The sequence below is a fragment of the Panicum virgatum genome, chromosome 3K (genome assembly GCF_016808335.1).
Source record: "Panicum virgatum strain AP13 chromosome 3K, P.virgatum_v5, whole genome shotgun sequence".
NCBI lineage: Eukaryota > Viridiplantae > Streptophyta > Magnoliopsida > Poales > Poaceae > Panicum > Panicum virgatum.
The window spans coordinates 59,828,390-59,848,082 of NC_053138.1; the positions used below are offsets into that span (position 1 = coordinate 59,828,390).

The 19,693-nt window shown below is 45.3% G+C and overlaps 1 protein-coding gene across 1 annotated transcript; it reads right to left on the minus strand.

Annotated features, from left to right (window-relative positions):
- Window positions 1–202: 202 nt before the first annotated feature.
- LOC120699984 (SPX and EXS domain-containing protein 5-like) lies at window positions 203–16,162 on the minus strand. Its single transcript, XM_039984109.1, has 13 exons — window positions 15,924–16,162; window positions 15,669–15,801; window positions 14,866–14,904; window positions 14,685–14,777; window positions 14,442–14,558; window positions 13,762–13,857; window positions 13,078–13,191; window positions 2,093–2,146; window positions 1,508–1,555; window positions 1,253–1,403; window positions 975–1,140; window positions 819–888; window positions 203–742 (listed from the first exon to the last, which is right to left on the minus strand). The coding sequence occupies exons 2-13, from the start codon at window positions 15,732–15,734 to the stop codon at window positions 485–487; spliced, it is 1,272 nt and encodes a 423-aa protein (XP_039840043.1). The 5' UTR covers window positions 15,735–15,801; window positions 15,924–16,162; the 3' UTR covers window positions 203–484.
- Window positions 16,163–19,693: the final 3,531 nt, after the last annotated feature.

The window sequence follows — 19,693 nt, forward strand, 5'->3', positions numbered from 1 at the left end:
TATGATGGATGTTACTTCATCAGGTCCCAGCCAATACTTGATAACCTGGTGGCGTGAAATGGTTAGTGCACCCCACCAAGGATATGATAATCAAGGTGACGAGACATTTCTTGAGCAAGTGCTGGGCCAAGAACTCATGATTTAGGTAGATTATTTGGCACACACCAAAGATAAGCTGGATGGCAATCGTAAGTGCTGAATATGGATAAGTTCGTAAAAATTCAGCATTACTATTATTCTTTCATGTGTCAACAAATACCTCCTGTTGGATGCAAGAGGGTTACAACAGTATATATATCCCCACGAGGATTACAGTCATACGTTTCGCCAACAATTTCAATCTTTTTAAAGAAACCTATCATGTATCCCTGACCTTTTGTGCTCTACAGACAAAATCTGAATCTTAGACGTAAAATTTGGCTATAATGGTCACACTAAAAGAATGATGATGAATCTGTATCGTAGAATATAGCTAGAAACCAATTCATACTGTATGGTTATTACTAGAATCCAGTAGCCTGTCTCCTTCCGAGGGCATGTCAGATGACATCTCCAGGTTTTGCTTGGCTGTCATCTTGTTCCACTCGTTCTCAACTCGGAAAAACACCCACTGCCACCGTCTCAGTATTTCCAGTGCGGCTATGGCGAACACCGTCAGGTAGTTGTGTCGAAGATGTGCCGAGAGCTTGTATGTCCATGTACATCGCAGAACCAAATTGCTGCCTAGTACCCAGTAGAACACCTGTAGGGCATGAATAGGACTGGTAACAAAACTGTCCAGGAGTTAATTAAGAACATATATGCGTTCAAGTTCATACCCAGTTCTGCCCATAAAGAAGGTTAGTCCATATGCTTGGGTTTTTGAACATGAAAATCCTGGTTAGGATGCTGCAGGGATAGAGTAAAGCTCATTAGCAGAGATTGGATGTGTATCACACGTTGAATGAGTAGCAGACAATGTAAAGGTGCTATACCTCAAATCCCAATCTCGCTTTATATCCCAGTAGAAGGAATACAGCGAGTTTATAACACTAGATATAAGCCAGAGGGGTCGGTAAAAGCTAACCCACTGCTCAGGAAATACATGATACTTGAGAGCCGAAAGAAAAATCACTGGAACTGCTGTTGAGTACTTGAGGGCTGGATTTGGGATTAAACAATGGTAAGTTATTCCAGAAATGGGTATAGAATAAGCATACAAGTTATTATATGAAAAATAAATGAACAAAGTGGATGCATGATGAATTAATACCATTCAAGAGACATGTCTTCTCCTTAGTATCCTTGTACTGTCGGAGACATTGGAAGAAACGGCACAAGTAGGGGAATACGAGAGCAAGAGGAATAGCAATGGAATGACTGCCACAAATAGAATCTGCTTCAAACCAAGCAATAGTCGCAACCTGATATGGAAATGAGGAAAATTGCAGAAGAATGAAATCAATTCTCACAATAATTTAGAACTGATGACAAATGCAGATAACTAGGAGCATATGTAAGAACCAACCTGGCGATTCACCATGCGACAAACTGAACGCTCCAGATCTGAGAACACCTGTTAAGATATGAAACAAATAAAAAAAGATCATAAACAACAAAGATTAAGCATTTACAAACAATAAGTTTTCTACTCGCGGAAAGTAAGAATCCGTATCAATTTGTTCAAGTAGTTAAAGACTTAAGAAGATGATTTTTGTCTTCCATATATACTCCATCCATTTTTTTTAAATGTCACATTTGCTTTGTCCCAAGTCAAATTTGTCCAACTTTGACCAAGTTTATAGAAAAATATAACATCTACAATACCAAATTTATTTATTGAATCCACTATGGAATTATTTTGATAATGCATATTGGTAGTATAGATGATGTTATATTCTTCAATAAACTTGGTCAAAATTGAACAAGTTTGACTTAGGACAGAGCAAATGTGACATGCAAAAAAAACGGAGGGAGTACATATATTAGGATAAACCGATGAAAAACAGAGAATCATGTATTATTGACAGTGAGTATAATCCTTTGACATGGATGTAGGTCAAATTAAAAAAAAATGTCTGCAACTAATACTTCTTGATAAATTAGGACATACCTTTGACATGGATGTAAAAATATCAGCCAAAAAGAAGTCAGGGAATGTAATTGCCTGCACAAAAGATATCAGGAAATCGTTAAAATTTGCTTTGATCGAGATGCCTCCACAACAGTTGCAATGAGGAAAACCCAAAGCCTAAGTTCAGCTAGGCGCTAGGCGGTGACCCACTGCCTAGCGCCTAGGCGGGATTAATTTGTATATATACCAATGTTCGGGAAGGCGGAATTAGGCGGCCGCCTAGGCGCGCCTAATCGCTAGGCGACGGGTTCCCGCCTGGCCTATGGGGGTAAGCGGACCCCTAGGCGGGGCGGGAGCCTAGGCGGAGGCAGGCGGCGCCTCGGCGGCGCTTCGGCGGTGCCCAAGAGGCGTAGGCGGCGCTGAAGCGGGCTGCGCCGGCGATTTGGCTTCTTTCCCGCGGAAGCGCGCACACGCAGTTGGCGTCGGGCGCGGGAAAGATTGGAGGGAGAGGGAGCAAAAGGACGCACGGGTACGACTCGTAGTCGCAGCTCCTCGCCGCCTCCCTGGTCCCTGCCTCGCAGTCGCAGTTGCCGGCCGCAGCTCCTCCCCGCCGGCTGCAGCTCCTCCCCGCCGGGCGCTCCCCTCCCCGCTGGGCGCTTTCCTCCCCGCCGGTGTCTGCTCCCGCCAGCCGCTCCCGCCGGCCGCCGGCCAGTCCGCTCCGGCCAGGCCAAAGGTCAGTCCTCCCCTCCCCTGCCTCTCTCTCCCTGCTCGTCTCCTCTGCTCCCTGCCTCCCTCCCTCTGCTCGTCTCCTCTGCTCCTTGCCTCCCTCCCTCTACTCCTCTGCTCCTCTTCTCTATTTAACGATTGGATCTGAGACCCTCCCTCTGCTCCTCTCCTCTGATCCCCAGAACAATATTGTTTCTCCTTGCGTGCAGTGGGCGCCATGTCATTCGATTGTCGCAGCACCTTTGCTAATTGCGTTTGAGCTGCTTCTCTGCATATACCTCGAAAGCTTAAGAGGTAGGGTCTGAATCCATTGCGTAAGCTAAACTTTGACACTTGCATTTGAGATAATAGAATCCCTAGATTTTTTTAACCTAAACTGCAGATGTTGCTAGCTCTTTCATCCTGTGTTCTTCACACTTTTTTCTTTTGTGTTTTGCCCAGTTAGGAATCATCCATCTGTTGATCTGAAGATTGTGTTCCTTCCTCTGCTGGTCTTTGAAGCAATTATACTTATTGACAATTTTAGGTAATCAATGTGTACTATTCCCTTCTATTTGTGGGGATTCTTAGTCTGGCACTGTAATTGTTTTCCCCCCAAATATGAGAATGTATTTCCCATGAACAGGAGTTACCATCATCTGAACACTTCTTACATATTTAGTCACATGTTGAAATAGTTTAGTTTTTTTAGGATCGTTCTTCTGTCACACTTTCTGTTGAAACTGTTGTGATGTATCTTAGTATGTACTTGCTATGCTTGGAATTTCTGTAGACAAACGACCTTTCTGATTTTTTCAATCTAATGGACCCTTAGAAGCAGCTAGAATTCATTGCTTTACAACTTCCAGAGTTTCAACGAGTCCTAGTTGTGTGTGCTAACTGCCACATTATGTCTAGGAAAGGTGTATTATGGGTTAAACACCATCTTGGTAAATGATCATACCCCTAATGTAGCCATGCAAATTTATAGGTAGTGTATCACAATATTAATCAAAGTGGATTATTCTTGATGGCCCTTTATGGTGCTAGCTTTCTTCTGAAACAGATTTAATGTTTCAATTATCTCTGCTGGGTAAAGGCTAGTCTTGTATAAGATTTTATCGTAACTTCTATTCCAATTGAATTATTTGTCTATAATCACAGCCTAAGCTATAATTTTTTATTCTAATTCCAAATAAAGCATCTAGTTAATTTATTCTTGGCTTGTATACTAGTAGGATGTCGACACCAGAGGAGGCTGCAGCTGCAACTGAAACTGAGGGAGCCAATGTCTTGAGAAGGAATTCAGATGATGTGGGATGGGAATATGGGGTTCTTGTTGATGCTAACAACAAGGACAAGGTGAAGTGCAAATTTTGTGACAGGGTCTTTCAAGGAGGGATTTATCGGTTGAAGCAACATGTGGCCCATGAAGGAAAGAATGTGAGGAAATGCAGGGACAGCACAGATGAGGCTAAAGCCAATTGCAAAAAATCACTAGATGAAGCAAAAAGGAAGAGGGAGGAGAAAACTATCCGTGAGCTAGAACTTAGAGAGGAGATGAATATTTCTCGGGTTGGAGGTGGAGAGGAAGAGGAAGTGACTTGTGTTGGAAGTTCAGAGCCTCACAAATTAGGACCCATGGACAAATGGGAAAGTGCCATTGACCCTAAAGCAACAAAAAGTGAATCTTTGAAGCAACAGAAGCTGAACAAGGAACTTTGGAAAGAAAGAACACATGAGGTGCATAAATATATTGCAAGATGGGTCTATACACATGGTAATTTTCAAGTTTACTATTCTGTAATTACATTTCAGAATTCATTAGATGCTATTATGCCTGTATTGAACACTGATGCCTCTTTTTTGTAACATTGGCAGCAATACCATTCAATGCATGTGACAATGATGAGTTCAAGCAAATGTGTGAAGCAATTGGACAGTTTGGAGCTGGATTTGAACCTCCATCTCAGTATGATCTGCGAGAGAAATTGTTGGAAGAAGAATATGCAAGAACCAAGAGTTTGCTGCAAGAACGTGAAACTGAGAAGGTGAAGAGTGGGTGCTCTATTATGACTGATGCTTGGTCAGATAGGAAGAGGAGAAGCATAATGAACCTGTGCACTAATTGTGCTGATGGAACCAGTTTTATCAGCTCAAAAGAGATGTCAGATGTGTCACACACAAGTGAAGTCATCTTTGAACTAGTGGACAAAGCAATTGAAGATATTGGTCCGGATAATGTGGTGCAAGTAGTGACAGATAATGCTTCTAACAACATGGGAGCAAAGAAGCTATTGCTTGAGAAGAGACCACAGATCTTTTGGACCTCTTGTGCAACTCACACAATCAACCTGATGCTCCAAGGAATTGGCAACATGGCTCGGTTCAAGAAGGTGATTGACCGAGCAAAGGCATTCACCATATTTGTCTATGGACACACAAGAACATTGGAGTGCTTGAGACACTTGACAGAGGGGAAAGAGATAATTAGGCCAGGAGTGACTAGGTTTGCTTCAGCCTTCCTCACTTTGAACAGCATGCAAGAGAAGGACCAGCTAAGAAAGATGGTGGTTCATAGTAGGTGGAACACATTGAAGGATGTGAAATCAAAGAAAGGAAAAGATGCCACTGCTATTATATTGAATCCAACCTTTTGGAAGGATGTCAAGCTAACAATTAGTGTTTTTGAGCCATTGGTCAAAGTTCTCCGTTTGGTTGATGGGGATGTGAAGCCCTCCATGGGTTTCTTATTTGGAGAACTACTAAAGGCAAAGAGAGAGATCAAAGAGGCCTTTGGAAATGTTGAATCCCGTTACAAGGATGCCATTGCTATTATTGAGAGGAAGATGAAAGGAAGACTTGATTCTGTTATGACGGGAAAATATTACCAAAAGCGTAAGAAGAAGGAAAGAGTAGATGCAGGGGCGCATGATGGAGGGGATTAGTTTCCTTGTATTCAGATAGTTTAATTATTTCCTTAGTAGAACTCTTGCTTAGCTTAAATAGAGGATACATGTAATCAGGAAAGGACTAAGAAAGGAATTGATTCTAGTTTCCCCTATCCCTGCTCTCGTCTACCTCTTCTCTCTGTTCTGCCCTAGTTTACCGACGGCGCCCAAACGCAGAGGTCCTGGACCTCGCCCTCCTACAGATCACAGCTACAACCTCCGCAGCGTTCATCCATTAGAGAGTCCACCACGTGACAATCTGGTATCAGATTGCTCAGGTCCCTCGTCCGTAGCTACCATGGACGCCGTGTTGAAGGTGCTGGAAGACATGAAATCCACGATGACTCAGATGAATTCCACCATGGAGACTCTGGCGCCATTGGCTCCTTGTGTCGCTGATCTGGCGGCGCTACCTGGCAAAGTCTCGGATCTGCAGAAGAGTATGAAGGACGCGGGCGATCATCTACAGTCTGTCAGCGTAGCGGTGAAGCGACTGGAGTCCGGTGACCGGTCATCGGGATCCAGCAACCAGAATTACCGGCCACCACCGATGCGTGATTCCAAACTTAAAGGTGCTGCCGATGATGATGGTGTCTTGGGGTCGCCGCCGCCGGTGTTCTCCACGCCCCCAATCCAGCCCTTGCAGCAGCCGCGCGTGGATCAGTACGAGGAAGATCGTTTCCTCAAGCCGAAGATGGTGTTTCCGTCATTCGACGGCACGGGCGATCCACTTCCATGGTTGAATCGCTGCGAGTTATATTTTCGAGGCCACAACACACCGGAACACCGTAAAGTTTGGATGGCGTCTCTCCATATGACCGATGCTGCGCAGTTGTGGTACTATCATTTGGAGACGGTTAGCGGTGAACCTGATTGGAGGCGTTTCAAGCAGTTGCTGCATAAGCGATTTGGGCCGGGCATCACAGAGTCGCCCCTGGGCGAGATGGCTTTGTTGCGCCGCACAGGGTCGGTGGAAGAGTACAGCAAACAGTTCGTGTCGCTGGCGTGCCGAGACGTCGAGCTCTCGGAGAGGCAACAAGTCCAGCTCTTTATCGCTGGTCTCAACAATCCCCTGAAGACCGATGTGGCAATTCACTCGCCACCAACGCTGGACGACGCCATCCGCCTCGCTAGGGCATATGAACAGCGCCTTGCAATCGAGCCGACACAGGGGCGCGCAGGGGGCCGGCCACCATTTAGACCGCCGGGTCTGCAGGGAGCTGCGAACGTCCAAGGAGTTGCACCAGCGCCGAACGCCCAGGTGGCCGTGCGTCCACCAGCGGCAGCTCGCATCGCTGCTCTACCCCGCCGGCAGCTCACACCAACAGAGATGGCACAACGCCGCGCTGACGGCCTTTGTTTCAATTGCCCGGAAAAATATTTTGCGGGGCACAGGTGCAAGCAGCTAGCAGTCATTGAAATCGTGCCTGACAATGAGGATTTGGTGGACCAGGACGACGAGGACGTGGCCGGAGCAGAGCTGCACTTCCTCCATGCGCCACCGGCTCCTCTTCCTGAAGGCGAACAGTCGGCATCCATCTCCCTTCATGCGCTTACAGGGATCGATCCGCCTGATGTCCCAACCATGTATGTTTGGGTGTTCCTGGGTGCTCGCCGACTCACAGCCTTGCTTGACTCGGGATCGTCCAAGACATTCATTAACACTCGCGTGGCGGAGGAATTACGCATTCCCGTATATCCTGATCAAGCTTTGAAGGTCACGGTTGGCAATGGAGACCAGGTGCTTAGCCCTGGACGACTAGCAGAAGTACGTGGCATGGTGGGAGGTGACTATTTCTGGTTTGATTCCCATTCGCTTCCTATGGGTTCTTTGGACATGGTTATTGGAGTTAGCTGGATGAGTCAGCTGGGGGATATCAGTTGGAATTTCAGGGAACAAACCTTTGCGTTTCGTGTGGCTGACAAGAGGATTATGTGGTGCGGCATCAACAGACCGGGTCCTGCTTCTCTTCGGTCTCTGTCCACCAAGGCCGGCCAACTCTTACCGGAATTACTCCATGAATTTCAGAGTCTTTTTGTTGAACCGCATGGCATGCCTCCTTCCCGTGAGATAGAACACAAGATCCGTTTGAAACAGGGCACTGAAGCAGTGGCAGTCCGACCTTATCGTTATGCTCATCTTCAGAAGGACGAGCTAGAAAAACAGTGTGCTGAACTTCTCAAGCAAGGTATTATCCGGCCTAGTTCTTCAGCCTTCTCCTCGCCAGCATTACTGGTCCGCAAGCCAGATAACTCATGGAGACTCTGCATTGATTATCGGGCCCTCAACGCGTGTACAATCAAAGATAAGTTCCCAATACCAGTGGCTGAGGAACTTTTTGATGAGCTGCGGGGCGCCAAATTTTTCGCCAAACTTGATCTTCGATCGGGATATTATCAGGTACGCATGTTTCCTGGGGACATTCATAAGACCGCGTTCCGGACACATCAGGGTCTGTTTGAATTTTTAGTAATGCCATTCGGCCTCACTAATGCCCCGGCGACCTTCCAAGCTTTGATGAATGCTGTTCTGAAACCGTTCTTGCGCCGCTTCGTGTTGGTTTTCTTTGATGATATCCTAATTTACAGTCAGTCCTGGGCTGAGCACTTACTCCATATCCGGGCAGTGTTGGAGGCATTACAGCAGCACGATTTATTTTTGAAACAATCAAAGTGCTCCTTTGGAGAGCAATCAGTCACTTATTTGGGCCATGTCATTTCTGCTCAAGGCGTGGCTATGGATGAAAACAAGGTCAAGGCAGTCCTCACCTGGCCTATTCCTAAGTCAGTTCGGGCACTTAGAGGATTTTTAGGCCTTGCTGGATATTATCGGCGTTTCATCAAAGATTATGGCCTCATTGCAGCACCGCTCACTCGTTTGTTGAAGAAGGAGGGTTTCTTATGGGATGAAGCAGCACTCTCGGCATTCAGGGCCCTCCAAACGGCCTTGTCCATGGCACCGGTACTTCATTTACCAGATTTCAGCACCCCTTTTGTGGTAGAATGTGACGCCTCTGGCTCGGGATTTGGGGCAGTTCTACATCAAGGCAGTGGGCCTATAGCCTTTTTCAGTCGACCCATTGCCCCTCGACATGCTAAGCTCGCTGCATACGAGCGAGAGTTAATTGGATTGGTCCAAGCAGTGAAACATTGGCGGCCGTACCTTTGGGGCCGGGAATTCCTCGTCCGAACAGATCATCATAGCTTGAAGTTTCTTTTAGATCAGCGTCTATCCACTATACCTCAGCATCATTGGGCTACTAAACTGCTGGGATATGATTTTCGAATAGAGTACAAACCGGGCTCAACCAATATTGTGGCTGATGCAGTTATCGCGACGGGAGGAGTGCCAATCAGCAGAACTTACAGCTTTGTCCACCCCAGCTTTCTTGTTCTTCGATGAACTGCGCGCACAATTACAAGGTGACGCTGACCTGGCCGCCATCCGTGACAAGGCAGCTAAGGGCGAGGATGGGTGGACCATAGTTGATCATCTGTTGTTAAAGGAGGGGAAGGTTTTTGTTCCGTCGTCATATCCGGCTGTTTCCTCCTTGCTGGAATTTGCACATGGCATGGGCCATGAAGGTATTCAGAAGACACTCCACCGCTTGCGTTCAGACTTTTATATTCCGGGTGATCGCAGGTTGGTTCTTGATTTTGTTAGAAATTGTGAAGTTTGCCAGCGTAACAAAACGGAGCACCTGCGGCCTGGAGGTTTGTTGCAGCCGCTGGACATTCCGTCGGCCGTGTGGGCTGATGTGGCCATGGATTTTATCGAAGCTCTCCCTCGAGTCAATGGCAAAACTGTCATCCTCACGGTGGTGGACAGATTTTCAAAATATGCACACTTTATTCCATTGAGTCATCCATATACTGCTGCGTCAGTCGCAAAAGCATTCTTCCAAGATATTGTTCGCCTCCATGGTATGCCCTCTTCCATCGTCAGTGATAGAGACCCGGTTTTCACCAGTTCATTTTGGAAAGAGCTATTTGCCCTGGCGGGTGTTCGCCTGAATTTCACATCGGCTTTTCATCCACAGTCTGATGGTCAATCGGAGGCCACTAACAAGATTATTGCTATGTACTTGCGCTGCTTGTCTGGAGACCGGCCACGCCACTGGATGCGTTGGTTACCTTGGGCTGAATTCTGTTATAATTCATCTTATCAGGCCTCCTTGAAGACATCTCCTTTCCGCGTAGTATATGGTCGGGATCCTCCCATTCTCAGAGCATATGAACAGGGTGAAGCTCGCCTTCCGGCAGTTGAACAGCAGCTTTTGGAGAGGGATGAGTTCTTGGCTGAGGTGCGGGATCGGCTTGAACAAGCGCAGCAATATTCTAAGGTGCAGTATGATCGGAAGCATCGTGAGCTGTCATTTGAGGTAGGACAGTGGGTATGGCTGAGGCTTTTGCATAGGCCGGTTGCCTCTCTTGGAGTACAGGGCCGCGGCAAGTTAGGCCCTCGTTATTTTGGTCCTTATAAGGTGCTGGAAAGGATTGGTGATGTCGCATACCGTTTGGACCTGCCACGAGGGGCTCGCTTACACGATGTCTTTCATGTGGGACTGCTAAAGCCATTCAGGGGAACGCCGCCTGATGCTCCTCCACCTCTTCCACCAATTCAGAATGGTCGTGCTTGTCCAAGTCCAGCGAAGGTGCTTCGGGGGCGCCTCGCTCGTGGTCGCTATGAGCTGCTGGTCCAGTGGCAAAATCAAGATGCAGTTTCTGCTTCGTGGGTAGCTTTGGATGATTTTCGTCGTTCCTATCCAGATTTCCAGCTCGAGGACGAGCTGTTGCTCCAGGGGGGGAGAGATGTTATGACGGGAAAATATTACCAAAGGCGTAAGAAGAAGGAAAGAGTAGATGCAGGGGCGCATGATGGAGGGGATTAGTTTCCTTGTATTCAGATAGTTTAATTATTTCCTTAGTAGAACTCTTGCTTAGCTTAAATAGAGGATACATGTAATCAGGAAAGGACTAAGAAAGGAATTGATTCTAGTTTCCCCTATCCCTGCTCTCGTCTACCTCTTCTCTCTGTTCTCCCTAGTTTACCGACGGCGCCCAAACGCAGAGGTCCTGGACCTCGCCCTCCTACAGATCACAGCTACAACCTCCGCAGCGTTCATCCATTAGAGAGTCCACCACGTGACAGATTCTCCATTGCATTTGACTGCTTATTTGCTCAATGCATACTATAGTTATGGTGACCCATCAATCTTTGATGAGGCCACAATAATAGAAGGATTTATCAATTGTGTGGAGACTTTTTATCATCATGATGAGGATAAGCAAGATCAGGCTGTCAACATTGAACTAAGGAAGTTTCAGAATAGAGAAGGACCATTTAGTAAGAAGCTTGCAAGGACTTGTCAAATCTTTGATTACAACCCAGGTAAAGCTTGTAAGGACTTGTCATCTAACAAGATTGCTAAGCCTTTAACTGCTAACTAAAAGAGTTGTTTTCATTTATTTCAGCATCTTGGTGGCGGTTGTATGGAACTGAAACACCAGCTTTACAGAAGATGGCTACAAGGATTTTATCTTTGACATCAAGCTCTTCTGGTTGTGAAAGAAATTGGAGCGGGTTTGAAATGGTTAGTACCTATGAACCTATCTAGTGTCAACATTTCAGCAGCATTACAATTAATATGCAGAACTGAAAATGCTCTCATTTTGAATTTATAGATACACACTAAGAAGAGAAATAGGCTTACTACAACTCGCCTCAACAAATTGGTATTTATTCAATTCAACACCAAGCTGATTAATAAGAAAGAAAAGATCAAGGCAAAGAAGATCAGTGATGTTCTCTTGTCTAGTGAAACAACAGAAGCTCAAGGTTTTCTGCATGAGGATGGAGATGAGTGTGCACTTGTTATCTATAGAGATGAAGAAGATGAGGAGATGGAAGGTACAGGGGTACCTTGGTCTGTTATTGGAGAGGCAGTGGGAGCAGAGGAACAACTTGAGCTGCGCAAAAGTGCAAGAGTGAAAGAGTTGTATGAAGGAGAAGAATTTGACTCCGAAGAAGAAGAGTTTCAAGAAGATGAGGATGATGATGTGGAACCCTATTGAAGAAGATATGGCACTGGGGCTTTATCATTTCATGTTTTATGTTTTCTGAATTATGATGCATTCATGTGAACTTATGACCTGTTGTGTGACTGTTTTTTTAATGTACTGATGTCCAACTTGTGTGGTAAAATTTGTACTGCTGTCCATCTTGTTTATTCCTTGCTGCTGATATGGTCTCATGGATGGGAGATGGCTGAGATAATTTAGATAAGTATCTTCCTTGCTTGCTAGTATGTTTTCCAGTTTTTCTATCCCTTGTATTACTGATATCTAACTGCAGAACTGTTCATATGGTGCAGATTTTAGTTGCTATGGTTGCAGACCACTTGAATTGGTATGTAGGAACATCACTTTTGCATCAAGGTATGTCCTGGATCAGCTACTATGATTATTCAGCTAATACTGTTATTCAGCTACTATGTTTATATAATTTGCATATTTGGCAAAACGCCTAGAAAAACGCCTTGAAACGCCTAGGCTCGCTTAGGCTTGCCTAAGCTCTAGGCTGTGGGTCACCGCCTAGAAACCGCCTAGTGCTTTTTTTAACATTGATATATACTAATATTGCATATATTATCTTCTAAAGATAAAAATAAACAGCTAAATAGTGAACCTAAATAGATAGAAATGCTGGCCTAGATAGATAGAAAGGCCCAAGAAGCAAGGGCCCAGCCCATCTCCCCACTCCAACCTTATCCATCCATCTCTGGTTCCAGCCGCAAGACTCACGCCCGTCCTCATCCCGTCCTCATCGTGCCTCACCCGCACTCACCCCGGAGCAGCAGCGCAAGGTAGAGAGAGCTGGAGTAGCCGGCGGACGGCACTCACCTCCATCCCGGAGACGGGGGATCTCGCGGCGGCGGCGGCGTGGTATCCGAGGCGGGCGGGCGGGCAGCCGCACGAGCAGGGGAGGCTCCCTCTCCGGCGCAGGGGAGCAGCCGCACGAGCAGGGGAGCAGCCGCAGGTTCCGCTCCCTCTCAAGCGCTGCCTTCTCCCTTCTCCTCTACGCGCCCTCCGTCGCCCGCGCTCGCTGCGGTCCGCGCGCGTCCGTAGCTCCTCCGCTGGACGCCGCTCCACCACTACTGCGCCCTTCAACACCACCTAGTCCGCCTAGATGCCCGCCTAGCCCCAAATCGACGCAGTGCCCCTCCGATTAGCGCCTAATCGCGCCTAATCGGCGCCTAATCGCCGCCTAGCGGAACTTGAAGCCACGGCAGAGCATATAATATTGTTTGAAGCATAGCGAAAAGTAAAACCTATCTGTACCCATTACTGATAGATTGTAAAGCTTACTTGTAAAGGCAGTATTATACGCCACACTGTCCTCAGAAAGTAAAATCTTGATGATATGTAAAACATATCAAAAGGGGAAAAAAGGATCATCAGAAGGATAGCATACAAGAGAACCTGCAAAAAGGCAGAAAGCATATGTCAATTAGTTCACCACCCTATAAATGAAGACTGATGCAAGAGTGAGGAAAATAGAGCAAGATATTCTCGCTTGCAACTTGGGGAAGGAATTGGGCAGCACATCCCATAGAATTTGAAAATAAAGATGCAATATGCAGCTGAACCCAAGTATATGTACTTCTGTATCGTTCACTGAGATGTGCCTTTTCACTGAGACAGTAAGTTCAGTGCTAGAAAACTAACAAAATGAAAACTACCGCTCAGATCCACAGTAATACTTTAAATAGTTAGTGCTCAGATATAATATTACAAGAAATCATCAGTTCATGAATTAACAGTGCATAGCGGCCCAACACTCATTAAATGTCCAGCAACATATCGATAAGTTATACTGTCCATAGCAAGAATTCAAGGAATTTATCCTTACATGGATTTGGTTGTTGTTAAGAAATGCTGGTTAGGTGGAAGCATTACCACAAACAAGACAAAAAGGTCATGGGCTTAAGCACAAAAGAAAGAAGAATAAAGCATTGAGCGAATTACTACTAAATAGGTTAGATATTACACTGGTTGAGATGCTGCAAGAGACACTTCTCCATGTGAGTACAGATATAGGTACGCTGTCATGCTTGTGGGGACAATTAAAGTCAGCCAAGTAGCACACTGTCATTGAAAAACAAAAGGCATGTGTTAACGTAGGCACGTAGCAGGTAAATGTGTCAAATACAAGTGGTATGAAAGGTTATACAGAAACAACAAACATGAAATGCGTCTACCACAACATCAAAGTCAGAAAGAATACTTCTCATCTGACAGATTTAGGACATGCAACAGGCACAAGTCATGTTCACTGAGAAACAACAATAGAAACTAGATATTGAAAGCAGGGTAAATATGTTTTCTCATAAAAATCTAGAGGTGTAGTTGAATTTGCAGAATTTATGAAATAACAAAATAACAGCATGATTGAAGTCTCTGAGCTTAACACTCAACATCAGCACATATATAAGGACAAAAAAGGTTCAAATATTCAGAAACTTGTTACATCATCATGCTTGGCAAATGCATTATTGAAGGAAAAAGGCATTGAGTATATTGTTGAATCAATCTTACACTCTCCTCACTGTCTATGACTAGTCAAGTCAGCACTATAGATAGGTTTCCACAGGAAAAACAATTTTGGCAAATCAAGAATCAAGTTTAAAAATGGAAAGTGCAAACTGCAAAGATGAGTGTCGTAGACATACCCTCCATATCTCTCGGTGAGATAAATGTGTCTGTGCAAGATCAAAAACTTTAGCATAGTTGACAGATGATTGCGCAAAGACCCATAAATTTACTCCCCATAACCAAATCATCAAAGCCTGTAATGAAAAAAGATCATAGTTAATATGGATGCATATATACAAATCAAGGCTTTGATATGTCTTCTTTTCTGCAGGTAGAGATTTTTCAGCATGACACAAAGTACGGTTATAAAATAAACTTACCACAAGAAGAAGAGGATTATAGTACAAGAAAGCCTCATAAAGGAACAAGTCACGTAGATCAGCACTCATTCTCATAACTGAGTCCCAACCTATCTGTAATGGGCAATAGATATCATGAGTTACCACAACAGGTGAAAATCATGCATAAGAAAGGTCATGCATAGATGATGGCAGGACTGACCTTGCAACAACATAAGCCCCATAGGAGAAACAATATGGCCTGAAAAAGGACAAGCCGGTCAGAAGTCTAAATAAGCATGATTCGAATACAGATCTATGATTACATGAAAAATGGTGCTTGCAGGGAAAAACATATTGTAACAACATTTCCAATATACCCTGGAATCAGCAAATGCATAATAATGTAGGAGCAAAGAAATATTTAATGGTTAGTATTATAGACTTTGGCCGCACAGAGGCAGTTGAACAGCATGTCATAGGAGCATAAAAAACAAGCTTATAATGGAAGACACAAAAGCCTTTTTTATTGGTTTCAAGATTTTCAGTCATTTTCCTGGAGAATCAGATGGGTAGGTTGAGTTCTGGTCAAGGATTGGTAACTTCTCAATATAAAACCGACTTGCTGTCACTACAATGTGAGTTGTGACTAATAGAGCTGTTTCTCGAAAACCCAAACTAGACCCTTCATTTCAAATGGGGCCTCAAAACATGCTAGTAGTTAACTGTCCAGCAAACATGAGCAGCACTTTCAGACAATGCAGAACACAGATACCTACTAAACAGAGTGACTCGATGCAAGCTAGCTCGGTTGCTTTAAACTATGATGGTGTATCTATCAGGAGGTGAATTTGGCAATGAGCACTGGACTTGGAATCAGTGTACTCGTGGAGGTGAATCTCGCTATGAATGAGCACTTGACTTGAAACCAGTGCGCTCGTGGCTGGATAACTCAATTCATTTCACAGCACGACGGAGGGGGGCATCCAGGTTGAAACCGGAAGTGTAGTAGCGATGCCGAGGTACCTTGAACCGCCAGAGGAAGAGCGGCGAGGGCATGATCGCGACCGCGGGGATGGCCGCGCCCTTCATCTCGCCGATGGCGCCGCCGAGCCTGTGCGGCCTCCGCGCCAGGGGCGGTCCTAGCGCCTCGACCAATCTGGGAGAGGGGGAAGAAAACAATAAACCCGTGTCAGCACTCGAACGACGCAGCAGCCACACGAACCCAATCACCGTCGCAGGAACAGATTCCGATCTCCGACGAACAGCGCCCCCACTCACCAGCAAACGAACGAATCACTCGACCAGCCAGCCAGCCAGCCGACCAATCCAGAGCCAGCCAGCCAGCCAGCCCCGGCGGATCTCCTCTCCACCCCGCGGCAGTCCACCACAGGGAGGGGGCGCCCACGACGAGGCGGGGTGCGGCGGCGGCGCCTGATCTGGACGGGGTCCGCCCGGCGCGTAGCGGATGGGGGAATGGCGAGCGCGACGAGATCTGGGAGGAGGTGGAGGGGAGGGGGAAGGGGACGAGGGAGGGCCCGAGGCGGCGTGCGAAGGGGAGAAAGCGAACGGAAGGTACGGGACGGAGAGAGGACGGGGAGAGAAGGGGTGTTTACTGTTTAGTGCGCTCCGTAAAATTTTCGAAAAAACATTTTTTTATATTTAAAGTAAATATAGATTAATCACAAAAATAATTACAGAACTCGTCTGTAAACTGCGAGACGAATCTAATGAGCCTAATTAATCTGTCATTAGATGTTGTTTACTGTAGTATTACTGTAGCAATTTAGCGTCTGATTACAGTCTAATTAGGTTCATTAGATTCATCTCGTCATTTACAGACAGCAGTCTCAATGCGTTTTTTATTTCGTCTAGATCTAAATCTCCATGCAAGTGTCGAAAAAAAATTGAAATTTGGAATTCTCTAACTAAACACGGGCCAAGTCCGACGACGAGTTTGACGTGTAAACGAACCCACGACTTGTATTTAAAAAATTAATGAATTAAGGAATAATTTAGTTTACTTTGCAGTACTACTTCCGGAACTGGAATTTATTTTTCGAATTTAAGTTTGTTTCAATTTCAAAAGTCCTTTTTTCCGTGGAACGTGGAAACGCAACGGCACGGAGGGAGGAGGAGAGGGATCTTTTGTTTTGGGGGCGTATATTGGAGTGCTCCTGCTCGTACCTAAACGGCACTTTGCTTGGAATCAGAGGAATCATCACATGGATCAAGGTACACTGGCCCTGTTTGGTTGTGTGTGCGAGTGCTAGTAAATTTTGACCGCTAATTACGGTGTTAAATAAAGTCAATTTAAAAAATCAATTTCAGAACTCCTGCGTTAGGAACCTTGAGGAATCTAATGAGGTCTTTGACCGCGTGATTAGAGGATGATTACTGTGGCATCATTGTAGCTAATAATTGATTAATTATCGTTATTAGATTCGTCACGAAAAGTTATATCCATCCCTAAAAAGATTTTGTAAATAGATTTTATTTAACACTCCATGTATACAATATTTTTTTTTCGGGAAATGTGCGCGCTAGGAACCATAGCACAATCCAACACAGGCTGTCTCTCCCCCAGTGGAGTTTTGGTTCCTTTCGCTTTCTTCTTTAGTTAGGCGTAGACAGAGTTTTCTAACTATAAGCTTTCTAATCCGGTAAGCCCTGCCAAACTCTTTGTTTTTCCATAATCTTTTGGTCCTCGGAAAATTAGAAGTCTCTTCTCCCAAGATATAACTTGGTTCGATCCCTCGGCTTGGCTTGGATATTTGAGAGTTTATTGTGTGATTTAGCTTCTAGTCCCTCCATTTAAAATTATATATCGCTTCAATTTTTTGAACTTTGTTTGATATTATGGTTGAACATTTTGTGCGGGGAGTGTTATATTGTGATCCAAACTCATTGCATAAGAAAAAGTCGACTTCCGATGAAGCGAAGCGGAGGCGGAAGTGCCCCCCCCCTCTCCAGTTCATATATCTTTTAGGGTTTGCTCCTCGTTTGATTATTCCTCTTGTAAGTCGTCATTAGGTATTGTAAACACACACCCGATATAGTGAAGAATTGCTGGTTGGCGCCCACGGTTTTTCTCTTCCGTATTGGGAGGGTTTTTCACATTAAATCCTCGTGTCTCTTACGATTGATCTTGTTGTTCTTCGTCATTTATTCGCCGTCATTTCTAACAGGGTGCATCTCAACTTAACAATGGGCTGCGCTGATGGACTGGCATCCGAGCCCAAATGCGCGAATCCAATTTGGCACCCGCGCGCTACAACGCTTCCTAGCGCGCGACGGTACAGCCGAGAATCCAATTCAACGTCGCGCGCTAAAGCCCTTCGTAGCGTGCAATGCGACACGCACACGGCAGCAGCCACAGACGGAGATGCTGTACTCTGCACCTACCAATCTGACAGCCCAGGTATTCATTTATTTTCTCATTTCACTTCTATTCCTTTATTAGGTTCCATAATAGCAAGTGCTACTGTTTTTTAGCATACCTTTTCCTTTTCTTTTCCAGGTTTCCCTTTGACTTTCTATTTTATCTGAAGTTTTCTTATCTTGACAACTTTTATATAGAAACTGTACTAAAAGTTATATTGAGGATTTGTACTTATAAGTTGTGTGATTAAAGGTTGTGTGAGAAATCTTTCGCATAACATCTTCATACAATTTGTGCTAAAAAAGTTATCCACTATAAGTTATTTGAAAAAAATAGACGCATTAAATTTGTATGTATCGTAAAAGTTGTGCTAAAAACTTATTCGTCAAGTTGTTAGAAAAAAGTTATGCGTAAAAATTGTGGGTATCATAAAAGTTATGATGAATTGTGTAAAAAGTGGTGCGTAAAAATTATATTTACAAATTATAATTTTACAAAAATAGAAATCTATGGAGAAACAAACTTTCCAAAAAAAAGAAAAAACAGCTGTTGTCGGAAACCGTGCGCCAGCAGCTCTCCTGGCGCGCGCGCCCCGATTAGCCAGCCCCGACCAAATGTGGCCAATTCTACTCATGCCAGGCCTACTAGAGAAGTACTTGCAGTCGCCGCGTTGACTTCCTAACGTGTAGTGCCGAGCTGTGCTGCTGCAGTGCCGAGCTGTGCTGCGCCCGCGGCCAATGAGCGGCATGCTGTGCAGCAGTGCAGCCAATAGAGCTCTGCGCGCGCGTATCCGTCCGTTTCTTGCCCGTGGCCGTGTTTGGTTTGAAATTTTTTTTTATATTTGATTAAAAATTTAGAGTAGTAAATAAAGTCTAATTACAAAACCACCTCCACAATCCCCGTGTAAATCGCGAGACGAATCTAATGAGGTATTTGACCGCGTGATTAGAGGATGGTTACTGTAGTATCACTGTATCAAATCATCAATTAATTACCGTCATTAGATTCGTCTCGAAAAATTACATCCATCTCTAAAAAAGTTTTACAAATAGACTACATTTAGTACTCCATGCAGAAATTTGTTTTTTTTGAAATCTTGATACGTTTTACCAAACAGCCAGTGTCTCATGAGGCACTCACCTCTTTCTCTCTCTTCCTTTTTTTTCTTTACCACGTCGGACTTCGCTAGCTTTTAGCCGGCCACTATACTTGCTCTAATACGCGCCTAGCTTGCTCTGCGGACGACGCCGCCGAGCACGACGCCGGCCAGCCGGCTGGCTGCGCCACTTGACTGGGCGACGACGATTGTGGCTAGCTCTCCGATCGCCACGACGTTGACGTGTGCAAGCAGGAAGAGAGGGGAAACGTACTCGAGCAAGCGACCGTCAATCATCGAGAGCAATAGACGAAGAAACGGAACAGAACCGGACGCGCAAGCGATGAGTGAGTGAGTGAGTGAGTGGGACGTCTTGGATTCTTGGGTCCTGGACAGGCAGTACACGTTCGATCAGCATCTTCTATTTCCATGCATCTCTCTCTAGCTATCTCTTCTTGCCAATAAAAATAATTGATCTACGCCCTTGCATTGGTACTACACTTTGGATGGATGCATGCAGCTAGCGCAGGCGCTGGGCTTGAGCGATCGAGGCTGCAGGGGCCAGGAACGCGA